We start from the raw sequence: 19,607 nt of genomic DNA, 5'->3' as shown, positions 1-19,607 counted from the left end.
CACCTCAGCTCTCTTACTACCCGATTCACGTACATACTAAAAGTAGCCAGATCGATCCACATATCGATATCATGGATGCTAAATATTGGTATCGGAACTAGTAGCGTAATAGGATCGATAGTTTGCATCTATCCTCTAATTTTATTATGCAACCCACTTCACACATGAAAATTGCAAAATGCAGGTTATGGAGAGACACACAACAACAACACTGATTTGCATGGATGGCGTTTATTTTCACGGATGACTTTTATTCTCACATACATATTTTTTCCTCAGTGCCAGATACACACGGCATTGCAAAGCAAAATTCATATTTTCACTGTCAGAATTTCCTATTGTATTTACTAATAATCCATGTATTTGGTCAATGGTGATTTGCACAGTAAGAGGACAGCAAAGCTTCTAAAACAAATGCAGACATCTTGATTTGTTCTCAGTCGGTTTTTAAGGTTTGTTGGCCAAAGGGCAGTGTCAAGCAGTTTGTTAGTAAGGCATTCATATATAGAGAGAGAGATTTATACAACACAAACAACTAAAATGCTGTACATAAATGATGTAGTTTAGGGTGTGGTTTAATACTCTGCTACAAATGTGAGATCATCTTAGGATTGCACTGTAAACCAAGGCCTCTGCGGTTTGTTTATAAAGGGGTTTTACTGCTACAGAAAGCAAAAGTGTTTAGCAAAAATTTGGGTGGTTTAAATAGCACCAGATTGACACTGTCTAAAGGAATTCATCCATGGTTGCACCTATGCTGAGAGACAATTTGCTAAACAGTGAAACTCGTAACTAGTGAGAACGAGAACTACAGATCGGAGTTTGTTTTTCTATTTTTCATCAACATTTTCAGTTTTGTTTCTATCATGGCACTGGCCTTCATATTATGTAATGAGTTTCTGTCTACTCATCCCTGTCATCCTTGTCAATTGCACCAGAATCTCTATCTTTCTCCCTCCTGGATTCCTTCAGCACCTAAAGAGGAACATAATATCCAGGTTAGTATAACTTTTCTATGCGATGCATACTAATATTGTCGTTGTGTTACTTGCCAGTGATCAGTGTTGTGATCTTTGGTAAGCAACATTTTTCTATAAATTGCCTTACCTCTCCATCTCTAGTCTCCACTGTCTTTATCACGACAGTCCTCTTGCCCATGCTATCCGGAGCTTTTTCATAGTCTGCAAAAAGGTTCCATTAAAATGCTGCTTAGATTTCAACATTTAGATATATGTGCACTCACGAAAAGATGAGTTTTACTTTTGAGAGATTTATTAGAAAAGTTGAATCATCTTGATGAATGACTAAAAGAGTTTATTACTGGACAGTGATAAGAGGCAAAGTTCTGGGATTCTAGGCCCCCTTAATCCTAGAAGTAAAAGAACCCATTGTTTTAAATGAGAATCCTAGATTACTTTTACATCTGCACCCGGCATGAGCCTCTCCTGTTAGAATAATCAGTAAAAAGATGAGCTTTTCTTTTGGAAAACGTTTTCTGTGATAAAAGAAGTCACAACACATTTTTATTTCATTACAATTTGTGCCAGTGACTAAGCCAAAGAGAGCAGGTCAGAAACAAAATGGGAATTCTTACAATGCTGAAGAAAGTGAAGAGTAATCAAATGGTTACAGCTTTAATGGAAAGATGTGAGAGAATTTAATCTAATATTTGACTGTGAAAAAATCCCCCAACAACTGTAGCTTACCTCCAAGGTGATTGCTCATGCCAATATTGAGGATGGGAACAGAAATCCTAAACAGAAAAATAACATGATGGTGTTACAACGTGTAATAAAAAGCTAATTGTTTTGTTGCACTTGAGTTGTACCATTATCTGGGGCTAAGCTTTGAAGAAACAGATGATACTGACCATGTTGTTACTAATGAAGACATGGACGCAGCATGTTCTCGCTCACCTGCTCTCCTCCCCCTCCAGCAGTTTGCGGTAAGTGGCAATCTCAATGTCCAGAGCCATCTTGACATTGAGGAGATCCTGGTACTCGCGAAGGTGGCGAGCCATTTCCTCCTTCAGGTGGCGGATCTCATCCTCCAGCCTGCCTATATTATCTTGGTAGTTGGCTGCCTCATTGCCAAATTGATCCTCCATTTCACGCATCTGCCTCAGCAGAGCTTCATTCTGAGAAAACAAAAAACCCACATTTGGACATCATACTTTAGAGGTCCATCCAAAAACATCTCGACTGCTGATACTTGTGTATAGTACATTATGATAGATTAATGCCATCTGGTACTCCAGCTTACCGTGTTCTTCAGTGCATCAATTTCACAGTTAAGAGACTGAATCTGCCTCCTGGACTCGTTAGCCTCCTGCTTGGCCTGCCTCAGTGCATCATTGTTGCGCTTTGCAGACTCAGTCAGATCAACAAACTGAAAAAAGCAAAAGATGAAGTACACACACAAAAAAATACTTATATACTTGTGTATGGCCCATGTGTCTTTCTCTCTGCCTACCTTGGACTTGTACCATTCCTCAGATTCTTGCATATTCTTTAAGGCAATGGTTTCATATTGGGCTCTGATTTCCCTCAGAGCACCAGTTAGATCAGGCCTGGAGCTGCTGTCCACCTCCATCTTCAGCTGCTGGGTTTGGACGCTCACTTGTACATCCTGGATTTCCTGATGACGAATAGAAGCACATAAAAATTGTGAAAACAGTTTTCCTTCTGCAAAGATGCTTTTCAAATTCTTTTCCTCAGTGAGAAACATCTGTGTAACCCTCCATTAATACCACACCGGAGGCCGGGTCTCACCGATAATGGCTAACTCTTAACTCTCAACACTAACAGGAACGTCTCTCACAAATCCTTGCATATCCAATCCTGGAGTGTATTTGCCGGTCATAGCATATGGCTGCCCCTCATTGAATCTGCTTCTTTCAGAGGTTTCTTTCCTGTAAAAAGGGAGTTTTTCCTCCCTACTGTCGCCAAGCGCTTGCTCAAAGGGGGTCGTTTGATTGTTGGGTTTTCTCTGTATTATTATAGGGTCTCTACCTTCAAATGCCTTGAGGCATCTAATGTTGTGAGTTGGAGCTATAGAAATAAAATTGAATTGAATTGTTTAGTGTTATATTCACTTAAGTCATTTAATCTGATTATGATGATTTAAATGCAAATTAAATCATCATAATCAGATTAAATGATTTAAATGACATTCAATCACAGAGGAATTACTTATTTGGAAAGAATGTTACAATTTTAGATCTCCAGAAAATATTCTGTACTTTGATAAGTGAACCCTGAAAGAAAGAGGGTTCACATTTTTACAAATAGAGAGAAGTGGGGTGCTGTGATAGGACCCCATACCTCATCGTGGATTTTCTTTAGGAATTCAATCTCATCCATCAGAGACTCAATCTTCCTCTCCAACTCCAGACGAGACAGTGTGGCATCATCCACATCCTATAAAACAATGGCAATGACAGACATAAATAAAATGCAATAGAAAACATTCACTGTATGTGTGTTTCAATTGTACAAACATCTGCACCCTGAGAGGATACAATTTTTATATAAAAACATGCATTAACTAAAAAATGTACACAGGCTCCTGTGTGCACTGGTGTGGATCAATGCCATTTTAGGAATCTGCCCTGTAATGTTACTGTGGCAGTATTACATAAGTATGGGAGGTGGAACAAAGCTTGTCCATTGTGACCTGAAAGGGGACACTATAATCAGTCACAGTCCACTGAGCCTGTTGTTTACCTTGCGGAAGGCAGTTAGGTTATTCTCAGCATCTGCCCTCTTCTGGGCTTCTTCATCCAACCTAAGAACAAAATGCAATATTTTCAGTAATGATCGATGACAGGTGGACAATTCCCCCCCCCCAAGAATACTGTCTGAGTCAAAGGTTGCAGGAGGGCATCAGCTGGCAAAAAGCTTTCTGGATCAATTTATTAATTTGTTGTGTTGTAAAAAGGATTTTTGGGAGTGCGCCCACTGGGATCAGCTGCTCTTCCTCTTGGCTAATGTGGCATCTCTGCAGTTCAATAAGGTCATGCACTCAGAAGGGTTATGCACACACACACTTATAATTTTTTAACATATTTTTTAAATCATTACACTAGTGAAGCTAGTTTACTGTGATAAAACATTAAAGAGTAGAATTTGCGTGATATCAGAAAACATTTAAATGAATTATAGGTTTCTGCTTATTCATTGGATTTCTTGTCGAACGTATGTTAAAGTTCTATAGTCCTTGACCTAAATGCAGAACATCTAAGTTTGCTTCTGCTAAGTTCTTCTGGGCTGTTAGTGTCTGGAAGTGCAGGTGAAGGCAGGCCCATCTATTATGTCAGACAGAGGTCTTACCCGGGCTGGACATAAAGTAGATTAGTGGGTCCTGCTCCCTCATCTTTAATTCATGTCGTGTTACACAGGGTCTTTTGTCCTAATGGCACCGTCCCCTCAGCACACAGAGGGACACTGAAAATACACCTAATGGAGTCATTGAGTCACATTGATTTTTCCTGACGCTATCCTCACCACGCCTGACACCCAGCCTCTCTTCCTCTGGTCCCATTTCCCCTCTCTCTTTCCTCGCTGGTCCTCACCAGCCCCTCCCTGTGTCCGATTTCTCCATCCTTCTCCTCCCTCTTCTTGTCTCCCTGTCTGCATGAATTCTAATGTGCATTTGTAAAGCACTGTACAGATTTGGCATTCAAGAAAACTTGACATTATTTGGCATCAATCACAGTGTCACAGATTTTTTTTTTCCTTTGATCTCTTTGCTTTTGTTAATAGACATTTTCACCTTACTTTTAGTTACTCAGTCTTTCAAGACATTTATATATAACCAGATATGAATTGCAGATATGATACGATGCAGCCTCCTGTGTCCTCTGTGTCATGCTGCTGCTTTTGTGCCACGCCCAACCTCACCCTTTACACGAGTCAAGTAGCAGCACAGCAGATTCTCTGTCTCCTTTTCGCTTAAAATGGGAGGAAAGAAAACTAGATAATCCTATCTATCTATCTATCTATCTATCTATCTATCTATCTATCTATCTATCTATCTATCTATCTATCTATCTATCTATCTATCTATCTATCTATCTATCTATCTATCTATCTATCTATCTATCTATCTATCTATCTATCTATCTATCTATCTATCTATCTATCTATCTATCTATCTATCTAGCTATCTATCTATCTATCTAGCTATCTATCTATCTATCTATCTATCTATCTAGCTATCTATCTGTCTGTCTGTCTGTCTGTCACCTTGGTACCAACCTTTGCTTGAGTAGGGCCAAGTCTTCTGCCAGGTTATCCCTCTCCAGCTGGTATTGGTCCCTCTCTTTACCAATAGCATCCATCTGGCGCCGCAGCTCCCTCAGCTCCTCCTGGAAGAGCTCAGATGCACGGTTGGGCTGCCCGTGCTGCTGCTGGCCCTTGAACTGGTTGAGCTCCTGCTGCAATGCACCATTCTGCTGTTCCAGGTATCGCACCTTCTCAATGAAGCTGGCAAAGCGGTCGTTGAGCTCCTGCAGCTCGGCCTTCTCATTGCTGCGGGTGGTGAGGAACTCCTGGTTGATGGCTTCAGCCAGAGTGAAGTCCACCTTGTCATAGGAGAGGCGAGGGGGCTGGGGGCTAGGGCGGGAACGCTGTTGGTGGAAGGTGGTGGATCGGGATGTCACCACAGGTGACATCGAACGCATGTAGCGTCCCGCAGAAACAGGCATTCGAGAGGACACGGGGGTGTAAGAGGACATGGAGTGTGGGCTTCCAAAGGTGCGCCTGTAGGAGGTATGCACTGAAGAGTGGCTCATGGTTGGGCTGGTTCTGCTCTCTGCCGCTGAGGATAGATGGAGTGATGTAGGCTTCAAGAAGCTTGTAAAGCAACAGGACATCAGACTGAAGAGATCTGAGGGTTTTTATGCACTCAGGCTAGTTGCCCTATGAGCATCACACCTCCCCCCTCACTCATTTTCCTCACCCCACCCACATGAAGCCTTCCTTACTCAATCAGTTATCAGCACACCAGCTTTGACCACTCCCTACCCTTCAGAGCCCAGCACAGAAAGACTGCCTCTTTCTGTGCTGTCACCAATCCTCTGCCTTGCTCTCTGTTTCGACGGTACCATCCTTTTAACCAGAGCATTTGGCTGAGAGCCACAGCAGCTTCCACAACACTACTTTAAAAACTAAGGTCTCCTCACTCCTGCCCTCCTCCCCTCTCTGATTTTTGCACTCGCTGACATCTTGAACTCGTGTTTTCTCTGTCAGTTTTAATTTCTTATATCTTGCCAGTAACAGTGCCAGCTGAGGATTTTGTTACCTGGTTCTCAGTATAAGAAAATGTGAAATTCTATTCTTAATTGAATCACATAGGTACATTGATCTGATTCTTTCCTTTCCATTTGTCTCCCTGCCTCTCTCCTCTTTGTCTCTCTCTCCTTTTATAGTAATGGGATACTTTATTGATATTCTGGGCGTCTGGGACAGAGCCATGACTCTGCAGTTATGCTATCCATTTGAAATGCACTAAACCCAGTAATCCCTGTTTGAGTATGTCAGAAAAATCTGGATTTTTGTATCTCTGGATTGTAAGTACATGGAAACACTGGTCTTGCAGATGGAACAGGTGACATACAGTGACTTTTGTTACAGCAAGCTCACAGAGTCTGTGATTTACCAAGAACAAATGATTTCTATTATACTCTAATGCACCAAGCCAATAAAGTGCAGCTTCCCAGAATTCTTCTCTTTACATTTGCTGTTTTTCCTCCAGGTGCAGACACAAAAATAAGCTACAATAGAACAAATATGTGTTGCAAGTATAAAGTGTAATTGCAAGGTTGCAAACTAAAAAGTCATGATATCCCACTGTGCCATTTAAGAATATTAGCTCAAACTGTGAAATCTAAGTTATAATTGAGGATTACATGATAAGCACATGGCACTGCAACAACTATAAAAAGTATGACTCAGTCTGGCGTAAATATTAAGCATTAAAAGAAGATTTGAGGCAATGCCTTCAGATCTCTCAGCAGTCTCTGTATGTGCCTGTTTGTGTAAAGCAATTTTAAGCGAGGTCTGCAGACAGTCCAGCATAAAGTTGATGTAATACAGAGCATGCTCTGTGTCGACTGGGTGTGGCACTCTTTGTGTCTCCGGTGATGCTCAATACCTCTGATAGAATCATAGCCATTCAAGTGATTACATATGTTACAACACACATGTGACACAGTCTATCATGTTATTTCCTCCTTCTAACACATATACCCACACGCCATTACAAATAAGTCAACAGCCTTTATTCAAACTCAGTATTTTCTGATTAGATTTAAATTTGGGTTTCCTCTTCCTGAAGGATCATCTGCAGCACCCTGTAGTGTAATTAGTCTAATCTCTTTTTTTTTACATCTTTCATTCACACTCACACAAACGCACTCAGTTTTGCTCTGCACTTCAGATCTGCAGCTACTGCCGAGGCCTGGCTCTCTGTGTAACAAATGGCCTGTTATCCTTGGCTCTGTAATCTAATCAACCTGCTGTATGATCAGTAATGCTTTCTTCTTTCCCTCCCCCTATTTGCACAGAGCTCATCTCACTTTCTATTGTTTCCAGATTCTGCTCCAACCAGCCAGAATGGCTTCTGTCAAAGTTTCTTATCCATCCTGAGACTACCTGCATTTTTACACTAGCTTTAACTGTGTTTATGTGAGGCACATGCACTTATGCCCACATTTAAAAAAACATCATAGTCAGTGATTTTTGAGGGTGACTGTATCAATAATACTAACCACCAGCCAGATGCTGCCATTAGCATTGATCCTTCTGGTTCTCTGAGTATTCCCGAGGGGGCATGCCCTCAATGCTTCTTCTTTGACACTGTCAGGATAGAATATCTTTTCCCATTTCAACCTGCTGAACTCAGTGTGTGCATCGTGTTTCAAATGAAAGCAGATATCACACTCATGTGGAAAAATAGGGAGTAAATATACTGTGCTGAGATTTCATTATCGGGGTGAAGGGAGTTCATGTATTGGGTGTGGTCTGGGATTAGATATCAGATCAAAGTTGAACAGCAGTGATCAGTGATAGCAGCACAGAGCACTACAGCATAAAAACCTAACTTATAGAAACATTTACAAATACGCATTTTTTTTGTCATTTTGTCATTTTAATTTCACTTTTAACTTTTATATTTTGCACAGGAAAAAGTCAGAATTTCTGGATGATTCTGTTGAGCTCATTCTCCCTCAGAGTGGTCGTGTTACAAGCAATATCTGACTTAGAAATGTCCCAAATCAAATATGGTAACACTTTTGGAAGTTTCAGGGTGGCAAAAATCAAAATGTGAAGAACTTTCATACAAATCGAGATACATGTGTAGGTTTAAGAAGTGAAAAATGTAGTTGTGTGAAGAATCTGATAATATCAAATGCCTTCACAACTGGTTAGTCAGTAGTTAAAGGTTTAGTTCGTTTTTTAGGTTATTAAACAGAAAGTTGTTGTTGTACTCATACATATACGTTGATCGGAGTGATGCATTCTTATGAACCGATCCATTAAAAATACATAGGAACAGGTGTTGGTTTCTGGAAACATTAATCTGTTAATGTTATGCCAGCCAGTGTTTGGGTCGAGTGTCCCTGATTGCTCAATTCTAAATACAGTATGATTACATTTTGATATTATGTGAGAATTTATTTGCTAAGTCCAACAATGTTAGCTCTACTTCATAGAAAGTTTAGCTAACAATGGCTAACATTAACAAGTTAACAGCAGGAAAAGTAGCGCTTAATGACAGAAACTTTACGCACATCCTAAACAACTCACTTCACTATTACTGTCATCACATGGAAGTGAACTACACTGACTCCTTTCACAATGTTTTGCAGCCTCTTCCAAAAATATAGAATTCAGTTGACTGCAATCTGCAGTCTACTGACATCTAGTGGTTCAATTTCACACACTGTAACTTTAAAGCAGGCATGAATGTTTGGACTGTTAAAAGGTACAAAAAAGCATTAGAAAAGGTTCAAGCAGTTCTGAATAAAATAAGATGTTGTAATACTGTGTTGTTTAGGATAACATAATGGATGCTGAACATGTTGTTATGAATGCAAAACAGTGTGAAAAATATTTTCCATTAATATTTCCCATTAAACTGCTGGATGTGGTGGGCTGCAGCAGTGCTTATCATCATGTCCTTCTTGTAGAAGATTTTGCTGTGCTGAGGATGGATGAAGGAAACTACATCCATTTCTAGATCTGTTGCTAGGGAGTGGTGAGCAATAAAGAGTGTGTTAAATTAATCAGAGCCGTTTGGCTGCCTGGGTGGCGTCACCTCACTGACTCATCTCTGGTTTCACTGTCCGGAATAAAAGTTTGAGGCCATTAATCTAACAAAGAAAAAATGATATTGGACCTCCTGAATCTTTCAGTGGAGCTGGGTGACAGCACCAAATGTATCTTGCTTTGGGACAAGTGGTGAGATTGTAGTAACAGCTACAATGCTGTGAGGGCTGCGATATATATCATCAGTGAAAAACAATGGCCTCCCAGAAGGGCTATTGGGTCGTGTCTTGGCTGAGTAGCATGTCAGGAATGAATGGGAGTGATTGAACAGGACTGAGAACATGTGACCAGGAGACATGTTAATGGCTGAGCATGATTAATGGCTGCATTTGGTCATTAGTGTAATGGAGCAGCACAGTCGTGAGCAAGCTGTAGGAAGGATATTCATTTGGAATCTTGTTTATGCAATTTAAGTGAGACAGTTAAAGGACATGTGGAGCAGTGCACATATGCACATGCTGCATATGCATATTAACTCTTCCCCTTGGCTTCCCTTTCACGCCATGTCTTTCTTCTATATAAAGCCTCTTCCATTGAAGATTGCAGCCATGACGTCAGCCTTTTCTCCTTTACTGCAGCGTGTCATACATGAACCTTACTATCACCCTTGCTTTGTTCCTTCGGTGCCTGAGTGTAGCCTGCTGTGTTATAGTAAATCATTTTACTCCAGTGGAGAATGATATTGATAGTAATAATTTTTTCAGTGCACTCAGCTACAGCGTTATTACAACCACAGTACTTCCTGACCACACATTTCATAATGTTGTAGTCCAAACAAGGCATCCTGCGTATTTTGTCATAGATTTTTGAGTGCCATGTATTAGTTTCTACTTAAGAAAACTGCTGTTTGGTGTTGGGGAAAATACTTTGAGTTGATTTTGCATTGTTCCAGGTACTTTACATGCGAGTACCATTTTCAATCAGGGCTTTTTCTTTCAAGCTTAACAGGATGTTTTTTTAATTGTGTGGATTGTAGATCTGCAAATTTAAGAAGCTTCTTATCTTTACACATGCAGCACGTATTCCAGCTCTTGAGCTATCGTCACTGTAGCTTTCCTGACCTACAGATTAATGTTATCACTTGAATTTTGTAAACTCACCTGCCACAACACACCTGTTCAGCTGCTTTTTACTGCAAATATCATTCAGTCATGTGGTAGCAACTCAGTGCACTTTGCCATGTAGACATGGTCAAGCAAATGACCTGTAAAGTTCAAACTGAGCACCTGGATGAGGAAGAAAGTTGATTTAAGTGACTTTGAACTTGGCCTGGTTGTTGGTACCAGGTGTCTGAGTATTTCAGAAACTGCTGATCTACTTGGATTTTCAACACAGCCATCTGGTCTGAAAAAGAAAAATATCCAGTGAGCGGCAGGTCTCTGGGTGAAAATGCCTTGTTGATGTCAGAGGTCAGAGGAGAATGGCTATGCTGTTTTGAACCACAATAGTAACCTAATTACAACCAAGATATACAGAAGAGCATCTGTGAATACACAAAATATCAAATCAGCGCCAGAAGATCAGACGGGTGCCACTGCTGTCAGCCAAGGACAGGAAACTGAAGTTATAATTCTCAAGGACTTAATAAAATTAGATAATAGAAGATTAGAAAAACCGTATTTGGTCCGAGTCCCAAATTCTGCTCATTATTCAGATGGTAAGGTCAAAAGTGGGTATAAACAATCTAAAAGCATCAAGCATCAGTTTCAGAATGACTGAAAAAAATCAGGCAAACAAACAATGGTGATAAAGTTCCATTTTATTAGTTTCAGGGTATCAAATGATGTTCAGTTATACATTTTTTCTCATTTATATTGTAAAGACATTGAATGGAAATGTGCTAGTATTGATTTTCCAATAGGTTTAGTATATGCAGGCCACAAATAAGAGAATATGTTATGACTTCTCTAAACTATCAGGTCCAATTAATACAAATATTATGGATCAAAATAAATATCAGTTTCCACTTCAAATGCTTGAACACCTTAAACACACTTTTACAGTTCCACAGGTACTCCTGGTTCCTACATATCTTGTACATGGGGCTTCTTTTCACCTCATTGGTTCTGGTTTAATGGCAGGGAGTTACAGTGTCAGAGACAGTACAGACAGTATTCTGTTTATAGGCGATATGTTAGCAAATATTGTTGATGTTGAGTGAATTTATTAACGACAGTATTCACACAATCCTTCCCTGAAGCAGTGGACGGCTCTCTCCTGGTGACTGTCTACTCAGCAAGTTCCACAAGAGCAAAGGCACTGATGTTACTGCAGAGATGCCTCCATTATTAGCACGGTCTTCTCTCAGTGGCTGGTACTGCTTGATACGCCTGTTTAGAAAAATTGCACTTACAGCAATATCACTTAGACAATCAAAATCAACATCAATCAGGAGCAAGCTGACAACTGTCTTTTTACACTGTCGCTAACTTGGTTTACCCCCTCCAAAACAAAACAGGTGGTGGGTCTGACTGTTAAACTGATTGCTAATTGGCTAACAACTTGTAAACCAGACAGATATTCCTCGTTTTTGGAACATAGTGTAACTAAGATTTACAATTACAGATAATAATTTTATTAAATATGGCATGAGCAAAGAAGCCCATAAACTTGGCAAGAAAGTGTTTGCAGAGGTCAGAACAGGAAACTGTTTTCCCATAGACTTCTATAGGACTGGAAGTCTTTGTGTAACCACAGCTATCGCCATCTGGTGGCCTTCAGAGAGAATGCAGGTTTAAGGCACTTAAGCTTAAACCTGCTGTGGTTTCATTTTTCTGGTTTTATAATGCCTGTGGGCTGCTCTCAGTCTTTGTGTCAAACTCAGCTAACACACCAGGCTGGCTAAGACACTTAATGTAGGAGACAGAGGCCTAAAGTGGGTCGAATCAGTTTTCTTATCTAATTCTTGCAAAGAGAAACTGTAACTTATTGTATGATTCCACTGATGAAGGTAAAATTTATACTGGATGTCGTAATATATGATTTATAATGCAATAAGCAGCCACTTGTGATGTTCCAAAGGAATCTATCCTTGGCCCTTTACTCCACCTATAACTGTTTATGCAATATTTAAAATGTAATATGAATATTCAGTTTTCCTGGTCAGCTTGACGTGGCTTTTTAAATTAGGAATGCGTGGTCATTGCATGCACATTGATCTATGATTCCTGCGTAACATGCAAAGAATTGTTGACTGTAAGAATGTTTCCTAAGTTTACCTGTACATCAAACCAATACAGCAGACGACACAGGCGAGAACCATAACACCGAGCACCGTAGCAGCAGTTCCAGCTGGTGAACCACCGGAGGCTGAAAATGAAGCATGTAATGAGAAGAAATGAGAAAAAAACCTCTGTAAATTAGCTCATTTTAGTTTCTGGTTGTTGTTTTTCCTTTTACTCACCTACTGACACACTGACTCTTGCACTTGCCATGGCAAGACTGACATCATTAGTCAGAGAGACATTAAGGCAGAATACTCCAGAGTCATTGAAGAACTGACGAAGGATCATCTGACAGTCTGGAGAGGGTGAGGCTGCATTACAGATGGTTTGCACCGGCGTGATACAGTCAGCGTCAGAGATAACAGTGCAGACCTCACTTGGCAGACTACAGGAAGGAGAGATTGAGGATGCAGAGATGTTGTTTCAAGGAAAAAAAAGATGACTTGATGTATTAACTCGATGTAGATAAACAAAAAAAATAACACATAACAGTATATTATGATAGTTTATGTTTGTTGGACTGTGTTGATACTATAATGTTGTTGTCTGTAAATTTGTACATTGATTCATTAAAGTGGTCGGTTCGAGTTCGACAGGTGTTTGGATCGCATGTGTCTCAAGTTTTAATGAGAAGTCACAATGATTAGAAACTTACCTCACTGAATGTTTTTGGATTGAGTGCAGTGTGAATAGAGATAGTGTTTAAAACTCCAGACTAAACTAAACTTCTATTGATTTAGCTTGTGCAGAGTCTTGATGAATGTTTTACTCACCTTCCCTGACAGGAAATAGTGACGTCCACAGCATTTTGATCCAACGCCGTCTCCAGTGACACAACGTTGGCCACTTGTACAATCTCGACACTTTCGATACCCTCTGCAGGTTTGAAACAGGATGAAAGAGAGATTTTAATATTACTAAAACTCTTTCTGTTAAAGCATTAGTGTCCTGTATATTATAGTATATATATCTGGACATGTGCAGAGGAGGGAAAGTGGACATACTGGGAAAAAGGTGTGGAATATGAGGCTACCAGGCAGAAGGAAAAGAGGAAGACCAAAGAGGAGGATCATGGATATAGTGATGGAGGACAAGCAGAGTGTTAGTATGACAAAGGAGGACGCTAAGGATAGGGACCCACTGTAAAGGGTGCAGGCTAAAGAAGAAGACTGTTGTGACTTACGAACAACATCGACAGATGTAGCGAGGGAGCCGTAGCGGTAGACCATACAGTCAGCTGTCAGCTCTGGTGCTTGTCGTTTAGCCACAACGAGGGCAACCTGAGCTGGATCTGCTTCCATTTCAGTCTGAACTTCACCTTCGGCTGGCGCAGCCTCGTCTTCAACTGCTCGTGGAAAAAAAACAGAGGATTGTGTTAACAGTTCTGGTAGAAGAGGAATTGTTTCCTTTCTTTATGGGTGTTTGAATTTACAGTATGTGCTCACCTGCTGCAGTAGCTGCAACTTCATTCTCAGTTTCTACTGCTTCCACTTCTGCATTAACTACAGCTTCTTCTACAGCTGTGGGTTCAGTGGCAGCAGGCGCAACAACATTATCAGCAGGGGCTTGTGTTTCAGCTAGCGCAACTTCTGCAGCAGCAGTAGCCTCTACAGCTTCAACACCATCTGCAGCTTCTTCCTCTGTAGCTCCGTCTGTGATGGGAGCAACAGTGATGATGTCAGCCACCTCGACTTCTCCTTCTGCAACAGGGGCAACTGAGGCAGCAGCAGCATCAATCACAGCTACATCTTCAGTGGCAACTGTAACCCCTGCAGTATCATCTGCAGCAGCCGTATCAGCATCTGCTGGCTCTTCGGCTCCTGGTGCAACGGTGGCAGCAGGCACCTCTGCATCAGCTGCCTCCTGCTCTACCTCTGCGGCAGGAGCAGCAGTGTTGGCGGCAACAACGGCTGTATCTATTGCTGCAGGGGCCACCGAGGCAACTACCACGACCTCTGTGTCGGCATCAGCAGCCGCTTCTCCATCGTCTGTGTTTGCGTCTGCGGGCTGCACAGAAGCAGCCACTGGAGTGGCGTCTGTGGCGACAACATCCACAGCTATTGTATCTCCTCCTTCAACTGTGACAGCAGGGACAGCTGCCTGGCTGGAGGCCATAACAACTACTGCTGGGGCAGCAGAGGCATCAACAGGACCGGCTGAAAGAAAGCACAAAGCTACTGAGCGAAACAGCATACATGTAGAAGGTAAAGAGTAGACTGATGAGTTTTGAGATCTCACCAGCAGTGGGGTTTCCACAGTTATTGGGGATGCTCGCCATCAGAACCACCTGAGGCCTAAAGGTCCCAGCTTCAATGTATGTGTGTGTGACCATGTGCTCCCTGGAGATCAGAGTTCCACTGTTGTCACCAAAGTCCCAAGTGAAGCTGATCTCTGCATTGTTAAGGTACTGGCTGGGATCGTGGATGTTGACGGTGAAGCCAATAGCCTGGTTCTGGATGAAGTTCTGGTCGTTCTGATTTACATCATTGATTTGGGCCAGAGATATGGTAAATGGAACCTGGTCTAATGACGGAGCAAAAAACAAAGAGCTGTCATGATGAGAGCTCTGAAAAGAAAGAAATACAGGATCATTTCCCTCAAATCGGAGCTTAGAGACTGTTTCAGTGGTCACCTGTGATGGTGAAGACTGTAGAGGCATATCCGAGGGGGATAAACCTGTTTCTGCCACGGCAGTGATAGATGACGACTTCCATGTTGTAGGAGCCCAGGGGAATGTTGTCTGTACCAATGGTGAGTGAAGAGGACGGTCCATCTGCCACCTGCCAGTAACGCCCTAAAACACAGTCACATTAGGGTGATTTAGAGGACAGTAGCACAATAATCAGTGAAGCCTGACATACAGGGTGGGGTCGAGGTGATGCTCGCCACATAATCTGCACATGATGAACATGGAAAAATGGGAAGCACTTGGTCCGAAATATCTCTTGTTTCAAATAGTGTTAATATCACAACATCAATTTTGTTTTAATGAAAACATTTAAGCAACTTATTTTTCATGACCTGACTGATACAGATGAGATAAAGAATAGTCCCATACAGTGAAGATTTAATTTTTTACATCTATTAGTAATCATTTATACTTTCTAGCCATCACCTTCATCCCAAAGTTGTGAAAATCTTTGTTTACAACAGTTAAAAAATAAAGTTAAGCACAACAAACATTTAAGTAGCTCAAACAAGCAGGTATTATATGAGGTATATGACTGAATATGGTTTCACAACTCCATACACAGTTCCGTGTATGGAGTTGTGAAATCATGCAATGGTTGTGTAGCAGGCAGAGAGAGGACTCAAATGTAGGACTCTGCAGACAGACGTCAACTCACTGGCAAATGGCAGATATAACTAAAAGTAAAAATGTAAAGTTGGAGCAAGCCGACTGAAAAAAGCTAGGATGAAACAGTATAGTACTAGAACATAAATCACTTCATAAACCAGCGAAACCCCAAACACTGGTTCATCAACCCAGGAACCATGACACAGTTTCTTGAAAATTGCTTAAAACTTTCTGTTTTCATAGTAAAAGTTGCTGCATCTGTTCTTACTCTAACCATATGGAATCACATTATGCCACTTTTTTGTTTATTAAATTTTTCTCCCAAGTTTTGCTAATCAGAAAAAAAAGATAATAAAGATTCTGGGATACTGCAGCCTCGTCATTATGGACGGGCCTCGGGGGTCTGATAAAGTCCCTGTGCCCCCTCAGCAGAGTTCTGCTGATAGACTTCGACTGTAAGTTAAGTTAGCAAAAAAAAAACCCAAAACATATTGCTATAAGTTATTGCAGTGCAAGGAGGACACTGAGCAGATGGATGGAGGTCAGACTTTGGGATGCACCCCTTATGTTTCTTTGAAACTTCAAGCATGACCGTACTCAAAATTTCCAAAACGAGTCAATGCGTTGACGTTACTCCACGCTTACACTCAACAGTTCAACTGTGTGATGAATTCACTGAAGCGCTCTGGCACCCGAGGACCTAAGAAGTATATTTATGCACTTTTATAGCTGTGGCTACATCTCCTTATGAGTCTACTGTGCGTATTTGGTTGATCCCTGTGCCCCTCTGTCAGAGTTGGTAGCCCGGCCAGTTCATTCAGTCTTTTGCAGAGGCTGTGTAGTTGTAACTTACCCCATGTTTTCCACACAAACACATAGTGGGGCTTCCCGTTCTGGCTCCTGTTGAAAGGTGTGCCATCGGGGAAAACTCCAGTCCAATCAGTGTCCCGGTCTGGATACACAGCCTGACCCTCCTCATACTGTTTACCTGACACAGACAGTAACCATTAATCAAACATGCAGCAGGAAGACATATCTGGTACATTACAACTATAAGACTTTAGTTTAACTATTGAAAAAACTACAAAATTGGTTCTGCAAAAGTTAAGTTGCTAATATTACATCTCTGGTACTGGCTAATGCCTCTACTTTAAACCCCCCTTGGTAAGAAGGTTTCCTACCATCGACGGTGCAGTTATTTGCCCAGACCACCTCTCCTCCTGGGAGCACCGTCTGGTTTGGTGGGAAATTCAGATTAATAGTGAAGCCTGCTTTTGCTCCAGTCAGGGTGGGGGCATCATTCTTGAGAGCGAAGGTTACGTTACCACCTGAAAAATAACATGTCTTGTGAGTTAGCATCTTATGATCTTAGTTTTTTTTTCTTTAATGAAAAGAAAAATCAGTGAGCTCACCCAACCAGCAGTTTCTGAATCTTGGGTCTCCATCACTCCACACCGGGTACATGCGGGAGTTCCATGATCGATAACGAGTGAAGTGACTTCTCTGCCCTGTAAGAATTCATTGAAACTCTTTAGAAAAAAAATAGCACCATGCACCAAGTGTTATTCTGCCAGCTCCCACAACTTTAATTATGCCCATTAAATGCAGATACACATTCAGCTCAACATTGTAATCAAGTTAAACTTTTACATTGTAGACATAATTCTAAGTATGTGTATATTTGTCAAGATAAGGTGCAGTCTGCTCATGTTTCTTGGTATTGTTAAGGTGGAGGGGTGTCAGGGTTCTTGGCAGTGTGAGTCACAGGACCTGCAATCCCCCTCAATCCCTTTCATGTGACTATCAGCTGAGCAGCAACATCAGTAATCCCAGTGAGAGGAATGAGGGCTCCCAGACACTGACTCACTGCCCTTTTCTCCCAGATAGTGATGTGTTAGTGAATATGAAAAAGACACTCTGATATCTTTTTTAAATATCAAAGCCTAAAATATACCCACTGTGACATGATTAATGATTTTCAGAACTTAGAAGATAAAAATACCATTTTAGACTTTATAAATCACCTTTGAAATTCTAGAAGTCTAAAGTCATTAATCAAAATTGGCATAAAACATAGTGTAATGGTATGAAATTGGACTGTGAAAATGTGTTTCGGGCACCTCCTTTTAACAGAGTGGAGAGTGTGCTGGCATGAAACAAGCGTTAAATAGCTATCCAAAGAAAAGCTAAGCTTAAACAAGCTTGTAATCGGTGGGCATGAAGAAATGCGTTGATTTACTTCAGTCACAGTAATCCAGAGTAATCACTTTGCCTCTGCTGGTACAAAGTTCATGCATCACACATAGCAAATCACCCTGTCTTAACACGAATTCATATTTAGCTCCCCAAATACTGTATTTTTTATCCCATCAGGTGAATAATATTTTTTTAATTTATTTGTAGTTTTCCTATTTTTCTCTTTCATAAAAGTGGGCAATGAAATCAGTATAATCCTGCAGGCTAAAAAAAACAACAACATTAAAAAGGTGCTTTTAAAAGCCATTACCCTTTTTATCTCCTTATATGATCTTTTCTAAGAGTAAATATCAACGAAGTTACTTTTTTCTTGTTCAGAGGTATACCTTTAGAAGAAAGAGTTATAAAACACACATTAAACAACAATTTGGTGTTCGTTCTTGTCTGTAATTTTGGATGTATACTCACTGGTTGCCGATATTGTAGTAGCAAATGCTAAAACAAGCAGCACCAAAGTTTTCATCGTGTGTTTGGTTTTCTCTCCTCTCTGAGCCCTGATCCTCGCCCTGCAGTCCTGATCCCCAACTCAACTCCCAGAGACTTAACAAAAGTCTCCTTACCCTCTTTAAGAAGGGCCTGGACCTCAATTACCATAAAGTTTCTTCTACCCTCTGACATCACTCTGCAAATTGGCACCTCCCCCTCTTTAGGAAGAGTAAGTTGAGTTTTATTAGCTTCAGTTGTATTTGGCAAAACTGTGACTTTTATTCATAACTTTTGCTATTGATAAAGTTGTATTATTACATTTTAAATCTTACCTGAGCTAGCTGGTTTATTTCCTTTGAACTGTTGTCATTGGAGAACTTCATGTTAGCCATATTTCATCAGCCTTTTTTCAGATTCTGCTTGTTAGTGTCTGAAATCTCCAGAACTCAAGAAACTGTACAGAGAACATATTTGTGGATAAAGTGCATGTTAATAATTCACATCCTTAATAAGTGCATACTGGAAAAATCAATGGATCCTGTCTGGACATTGTAAATACAAATGTTTGCAATACTTGTTTCAGGATGGAGTGTGGAGAGCTGTGTGCAAAGCTCGATGCATGTCTGTGTTTGACATATGACCTTACAGTTATGTGGGTATGGGCATCACAAGATGAGTGTGTGGACTGCAGATCAATAGCATCCTTTTATTTCCTCTGTATCCCGGTGTTCACCTCGGGCTGCTGCAGCTCAGAGAATATGCAGCATAGATGACACACCCAAGCTCAGATCTCAGACGGTGCAGAGTTTCATGCAGCAGAGGATCGCAAATACTTTGGCAGAAATGGCGTTATTCTGGAAATAATAATTTTCTCAGCAAAAATAAGTCAAACATTAAAAGTTCATTCTGAAGGACATCTTACTGTAATACCTAGCTCCAACACTGGGAGCTGTTGTGTGAAAATGCTGTTAAGTACACCAAATTATAAGTTCAGCTTTGCCTGTGATCATTTCCAGGAAGACTCTTGTATGGAGACTGGGCTGCTCAGCTGCTGCTGATTTGTTTGGATCT

At 40.9% G+C, this 19,607-nt stretch overlaps 2 protein-coding genes across 2 annotated transcripts; both read right to left on the bottom strand.

The window, feature by feature from the left end:
* Positions 1-215: 215 nt before the first annotated feature.
* prph (peripherin) lies at positions 216-5,892 on the bottom strand. Its single transcript, XM_085273758.1, has 9 exons — positions 5,259-5,892; positions 3,726-3,786; positions 3,324-3,419; positions 2,473-2,637; positions 2,263-2,388; positions 1,917-2,137; positions 1,707-1,753; positions 1,108-1,181; positions 216-975 (listed from the first exon to the last, which is right to left on the bottom strand). Exons 1-9 carry the CDS (start codon positions 5,873-5,875, stop codon positions 904-906), a joined length of 1,479 nt encoding a protein of 492 aa, XP_085129884.1. The 5' UTR covers positions 5,876-5,892; the 3' UTR covers positions 216-903.
* A 5,187-nt stretch (positions 5,893-11,079) lies between these two features.
* Positions 11,080-19,607, bottom strand: pmela (premelanosome protein a). Its single transcript, XM_085273756.1, has 14 exons — positions 19,183-19,607; positions 18,869-18,990; positions 18,519-18,754; positions 17,267-17,362; positions 17,036-17,182; positions 16,708-16,842; positions 15,189-15,350; positions 14,795-15,079; positions 14,002-14,712; positions 13,740-13,901; positions 13,330-13,432; positions 12,736-12,941; positions 12,551-12,641; positions 11,080-11,662 (listed from the first exon to the last, which is right to left on the bottom strand). The coding sequence occupies exons 3-14, from the start codon at positions 18,571-18,573 to the stop codon at positions 11,512-11,514; spliced, it is 2,304 nt and encodes a 767-aa protein (XP_085129882.1). The 5' UTR covers positions 18,574-18,754; positions 18,869-18,990; positions 19,183-19,607; the 3' UTR covers positions 11,080-11,511.

This window comes from Mchenga conophoros, linkage group LG5 (assembly GCF_057382185.1).
Source record: "Mchenga conophoros isolate Kocher_MC1m ecotype Shallow Benthic linkage group LG5, M_conophoros_male_GT1.1, whole genome shotgun sequence".
Lineage (NCBI taxonomy): Eukaryota > Metazoa > Chordata > Actinopteri > Cichliformes > Cichlidae > Mchenga > Mchenga conophoros.
The sequence above is the reverse complement of the archived record's forward strand: the minus strand, read 5'-3'. Positions and strand labels throughout refer to the sequence as shown.